At 51.8% G+C, this 6000-nt stretch overlaps 1 protein-coding gene across 1 annotated transcript in view; it reads right to left on the bottom strand.

Moving 5' to 3' along the window:
• Positions 1-242: 242 nt before the first annotated feature.
• Positions 243-6000, bottom strand: part of LOC138657968 (uncharacterized) — a 56079-nt gene continuing 50321 nt past the window's right edge. Inside the window, exons 3-4 of the mRNA XM_069745553.1 lie at positions 1517-1673; positions 243-1439 (exon numbers count right to left, since the gene is read on the bottom strand). Of these exons, the coding sequence (XP_069601654.1) occupies positions 455-1439; positions 1517-1662 (1131 nt within the window). The 5' untranslated portion in view covers positions 1663-1673 and the 3' untranslated portion in view covers positions 243-454. The remainder of the gene's footprint in view (positions 1440-1516; positions 1674-6000) is intronic.

Raw genomic sequence — 6000 nt, 5'->3', positions numbered from 1 at the left:
CGCCCCCTTTCTGGCCTAAAAGTTAGGGATGTATTCACCATTTTTTTTTCTCCTCAAGGTGCAACTCCCTGGCAAGATTATGCAATTTTGCATGTTTGATTTTTTTGCTTTCTAAACATGATTAAAAATTCATAAACAATTTAAATTTGCCAAAAAAAAAAGTGTGTTGGATTTACTTAATTCACATATGGTTATGAGCATAGCATGTGTGTGTGATGTAAGAATGGTTGGACCACAACCATAATTAGGCTTTTTAAATGTTCAATTTTACTTAAGTAAAAAGCCTTTTTGAGGTTGTTTTTTTTTTAACTCTAAATTATTTTGCCTTTTTGAGCAAATTCCATTTTTGGCAATATATGCCTAAAACAAGAACAAATTAACAAAGTGCTATGTCAGCTCAAACATAAACAACACATTGAGATGTCCACAAAACTACCAAAATAATATTTCAAAATCACAGATTTTGGTACGTAGGTGGTGGAGGTGGGGGTAGATCAGGGTTCTCATCAGGTGGCCTTTGTTGGCCCAATTGTCCTTCACCCTGTGTGTATGATGTGTGGGCTGGAGGAACATTCTGCCTGGACTCATGTGGGCAAGTTTGGTAATGGCCATAAGGATATTGAACAAATCCCTCATGTTCGGGAAAATATGGCCTGGAATCATATCCAAACCCAATATGGCCATGTCGTCCAAACCCAGGTTGGGACCAGCCTCCAGCACTGGGTATGGACAAGTAGCCATATTGGGATGGTTGCTGATAGCCTGCCATATGGGACTGAGGTTGCCATGGTGGGTTGGGTGTGGGTACGGGTTGAGGTGTAGGCTCATGTGGAGGGGGTGCTTCAGATCCCTGTTGAGCATGCACCTGTGGACATCTTTGCAGCCGCAGGAGATTTTGTGGTGACAGCTGCCAATTTTCAATAGTCTCCATAAGCTGATATGGGTTATTTGGGGGGGTGCATGCATCAATAAGGATCTGAATGCACCCTCTCACACGAAGCCTCACCTCACGCTTTAGGGCACGTAAATACCGGGCCAGGCTCCTCATAAAGCCCTCCTCACCATCATCCTCACGAGACCTTGCCAGGTAGTTCAACACTCCAGCATCAACATTTCTCCTACTTTGGAGTAGCTCTCTTCTGCGGCGAGCACGCTGTGATATCACTGCAGCCTGTGGTGAGCGCTCCAGGGCAACAGTAGGGCTGCTGCTGTTTGCAGGGTCATCCTGACTTGGTTGTGCTGCTGCTGCTGATGTTGATGGTGGGGCATCTTCTTGTCCTGGTGCTGCTGGAGCTGGATGGACAGATGACGAGGATCCTGGAGGGATGGAGCATGACGGCTCAGAAGATGGGCCAGCCACCTCTTCTCCTTCCCCAACTGGGTCTATGACCACCTCCGAATCCGACCCTGTCTCCCTCTCAGTGAGGTTAGACTGTGTTCTGTAATTAAAGTATTTATTTAAATGTTTAAATATAAAAAAAACATGTTGAAAATGTGTTGTGAGGTTTGTACTTACGGTCTGAGATCCATGCTGAAATTTAAGAAGGTCAAACGGTCAAAATATATGTATTTTCTTTTTTTTGGACGTGCGCCTGCCCCACTCCTGTCTTGCTGCTGCCTCTCCCTCCTATACTGATCGCGCATGCTCCGCCATCTTGTCATCACATCACCCACTGAAACAAAATACAATAAACAAATTGTTTACCCCATTGTGCACAGTGGTCACTAGTGTTGAGCGATACCTTCCGATATCGGAAAGTATCGGTATCGGTTTGGATCGGCCGATATTCAAAAAATATCGGATATCGCCGATACCGATACCCGATCCCAATGCAAGTCAATGGGACCAAAATATCGGAATTAAAATAAACCCTTTCTTTCCTTGTAGGTTCATTCTACATGAAGGAAAACAACTAAGAATAATGCCGGATGTATTTGGGGAGGTGGCGGAGACATTAAAGTCATAGAGGTTTATCCCAATCAAATAGAATAGCATGTTTTTTGTTTTTTTTTAAGACGTTCGGAGTGACAAAGATATTGACTATGTAAATTTTTTTTTTATTTTGTCAGATATTGATGTTTCACTATTCCACGCCCTTCCCCTTCTTTTTTTTCTTTTTTTTTTTCTTTTCCCACACTTTCATCTTCATCATCATCAGCATCTTTGACATCAACTTCTTCACCTTATTCATCTTCTTCTTCATCTTCTACCTATTTTTTTTTTTTTATTACATTCTTCATATTCATTTTATTCAACTATTATTATTCTTCTTATTCTACATATTCTTTTTATTCCACTGTTATTATTCTTCCTATTCTACTTCTTCATCATATTCTCATTTGTGACAGGCATTCCCGTAGTTGTTATCTATAAAAGTTTGAAGATTACACCTTCCGTTCTGCCAGTCACAAAAGTTACATTTGTCCGCGTTCAGTTTGGCCTGCAGCATCAGGCTTTATCCAGGGGCACCACGAGGAGGAACGGACTCACCCCCATACACTGCTTAGTCTTCTTCTGCATATAATTTAGATAATATCTTTTGCTCTGATATTAAGTCTTATGCTTAATGTTCTTCTGCTCTTTGTTCTGCAGCCTCTTGTTCTTCTGCTTCTCGGTCTTCCATGTTGTCGTCTCCAGGGTCGTCGTCTCCAGTGTCGTCATCTCCGCCGTCGTCGTCGTCGTCATCGGGGTGGTCTTCCGTGTCGTCGTCATCGTGGTGGTCTTCCGGGTCGTCGACGTTAGGGTCTTCAACTTGGAAATGTAGCAGAAGGTACAAGAAGGCTGAGAAAATGCCAAGAACCAGCTGATGGAACTGGAACTCGGATGGCTACCCGAAGGTTCAAGAGCCTATGGAACTACCGAGGACCAGCTGACGTTACTGGAACCCGGTTACTAAGCAGGAGGTACCCGTGCTAAAAAGCACTACCAAGGACCGCCTGACGTTGACGGAACTCGGATACCCAGAAGGAGGCACCTAAGCCAAAGGCTCTGCCCGGAACCAGCTGACGTTACTGGAACCAGGATGGGGAGCAGAAGGTACAAGAGCAAAAGACACTGCCGAGAACCAGCTGACGGTACTGGAACCCGGATGGGTAGCCGAAGGTCCAAGAGCCAATGGAACTACCGAGGACCAGCTGACGTTACTGGAACCCGGTTACTAAGCAGGAGGTACCCGTGCCTGAAAGCACTACCAAGGACCACCTGACGTTGGTGGAACTTGGATACCCAGAAGGAGGCACCTAAGCCAAAGGCTCTGCCCGGAACCAGCTGACGGTACTGGAACCAGGATGGGGAGCAGAAGGTACAAGAGCAAAAGACACTGCCGAGAACCAGCTGACGGTGCTGGAACCAGGTGGTGGACCCGAAGGCCCACAGGAGAGGAGAGAACAGCTAGGCCGCGAGGCAGCCGCAGTTACCGAACCCCAACAGTCCTACAGGGGGAGCTGGGCCTACTGGCACTACAGAACCAGCCTTGACTACCAGTTCACGCAGCCCACATAGGAAGCTCCTAAACTGGAGGCACCCTGGAGTTGGCTAACCCGACCGCACCACGACGAGGCAAGCATAGGTGTCTCAGTGAGCTTGACACAACCCGGAAACAGCTGACGGTGCTGAAACCAGGCTTGGCACGAGGGAGTACCTGTGACAAAAACACTGCCGAGAACCAGCTGGCGGTGCTGGAACCCGGATGCGTTGCCCCAGTGTGCAAGAGCCAATGGCACGACCGAGGACCAGCTGACGGTGCTGGAACCCGGTTACTAAGCTGTAGGTGCCCGCGCTTAAAAGCACTACCAAGGACCGCCTGGCGTTGGCGGAACTCGGATACCCAGGAGGAGGCACCTAAGCCAAAGGCTCGGCCCGGAACCAGCTGACGGTGCTGGAACCAGGTGGTGGACCCGAAGGTCCACAGGAGAGGAGAGAACAGCTAGGCCGCGAGGCAGCCGCAGTTACCGAACCCCAACAGTCCTACAGGGGGAGCTGGGCCTACTGGCACTACAGAACCAGCCTTGACTACCAGTTCACGCAGCCCACATAGGAAGCTCCTAAACTGGAGGCACCCTGGAGTTGGCTAACCCGACCGCACCACGACGAGGCAAGCATAGGTGTCTCAGTGAGCTTGACACAACCCGGAAACAGCTGACGGTGCTGAAACCAGGCTTGGCACGAGGGAGTACCTGTGACAAAAACACTGCCGAGAACCAGCTGGCGGTGCTGGAACCCGGATGCGTTGCCCCAGTGTGCAAGAGCCAATGGCACGACCGAGGACCAGCTGACGGTGCTGGAACCCGGTTACTAAGCTGTAGGTGCCCGCGCTTAAAAGCACTACCAAGGACCGCCTGGCGTTGGCGGAACTCGGATACCCAGGAGGAGGCACCTAAGCCAAAGGCTCGGCCCGGAACCAGCTGACGGTGCTGGAACCAGGTGGTGGACCCGAAGGTCCACAGGAGAGGAGAGAACAGCTAGGCCGCGAGGCAGCCGCAGTTACCGAACCCCAACAGTCCTACAGGGGGAGCTGGGCCTACTGGCACTACAGAACCAGCCTTGACTACCAGTTCACGCAGCCCACATAGGAAGCTCCTAAACTGGAGGCACCCTGGAGTTGGCTAACCCGACCGCACCACGACGAGGCAAGCATAGGTGTCTCAGTGAAGTTGACACAACCCGGAAACAGCTGACGGTGCTGAAACCAGGCTTGGCACGAGGGAGTACCTGTGACAAGAACACTGCCGAGAACCAGCTGGCGGTGCTGGAACCCGGATGCGTTGCCCCAGTGTGCAAGAGCCAATGGCACGACCGAGGACCAGCTGACGGTGCTGGAACCCGGTTACTAAGCTGTAGGTGCCCGCGCTTAAAAGCACTACCAAGGACCGCCTGGCGTTGGCGGAACTCGGATACCCAGGAGGAGGCACCTAAGCCAAAGGCTCGGCCCGGAACCAGCTGACGGTGCTGGAACCAGGTGGTGGACCCGAAGGTCCACAGGAGAGGAGAGAACAGCTAGGCCGCGAGGCAGCCGCAGTTACCGAACCCCAACAGTCCTACAGGGGGAGCTGGGCCTACTGGCACTACAGAACCAGCCTTGACTACCAGTTCACGCAGCCCACATAGGAAGCTCCTAAACTGGAGGCACCCTGGAGTTGGCTAACCCGACCGCACCACGACGAGGCAAGCATAGGTGTCTCAGTGAAGTTGACACAACCCGGAAACAGCTGACGGTGCTGAAACCAGGCTTGGCACGAGGGAGTACCTGTGACAAGAACACTGCCGAGAACCAGCTGGCGGTGCTGGAACCCGGATGCGTTGCCCCAGTGTGCAAGAGCCAATGGCACGACCGAGGACCAGCTGACGGTGCTGGAACCCGGTTACTAAGCTGTAGGTGCCCGCGCTTAAAAGCACTACCAAGGACCGCCTGGCGTTGGCGGAACTCGGATACCCAGGAGGAGGCACCTAAGCCAAAGGCTCGGCCCGGAACCAGCTGACGGTGCTGGAACCAGGTGGTGGACCCGAAGGTCCACAGGAGAGGAGAGAACAGCTAGGCCGCGAGGCAGCCACAGTTACCGAACCCCAACAGTCCTACAGGGGGAGCTGGGCCTACTGGCACTACAGAACCAGCCTTGACTACCAGTTCACGCAGCCCACATAGGAAGCTCCTAAACTGGAGGCACCCTGGAGTTGGCTAACCCGACCGCACCACGACGAGGCAAGCATAGGTGTCTCAGTGAAGTTGACACAACCCGGAAACAGCTGACGGTGCTGAAACCAGGCTTGGCACGAGGGAGTACCTGTGACAAGAACACTGCCGAGAACCAGCTGGCGGTGCTGGAACCCGGATGCGTTGCCCCAGTGTGCAAGAGCCAATGGCACGACCGAGGACCAGCTGACGGTGCTGGAACCCGGTTACTAAGCTGTAGGTGCCCGCGCTTAAAAGCACTACCAAGGACCGCCTGGCGTTGGCGGAACTCGGATACCCAGGAGGAGGCACCTAAGCCAAAGGCTCGGCC

Source organism: Ranitomeya imitator, chromosome 1 (assembly GCF_032444005.1).
Source record: "Ranitomeya imitator isolate aRanImi1 chromosome 1, aRanImi1.pri, whole genome shotgun sequence".
In the NCBI taxonomy this organism is placed as follows: Eukaryota; Metazoa; Chordata; class Amphibia; order Anura; family Dendrobatidae; genus Ranitomeya; species Ranitomeya imitator.
The sequence above is the reverse complement of the archived record's forward strand: the minus strand, read 5'-3'. Positions and strand labels throughout refer to the sequence as shown.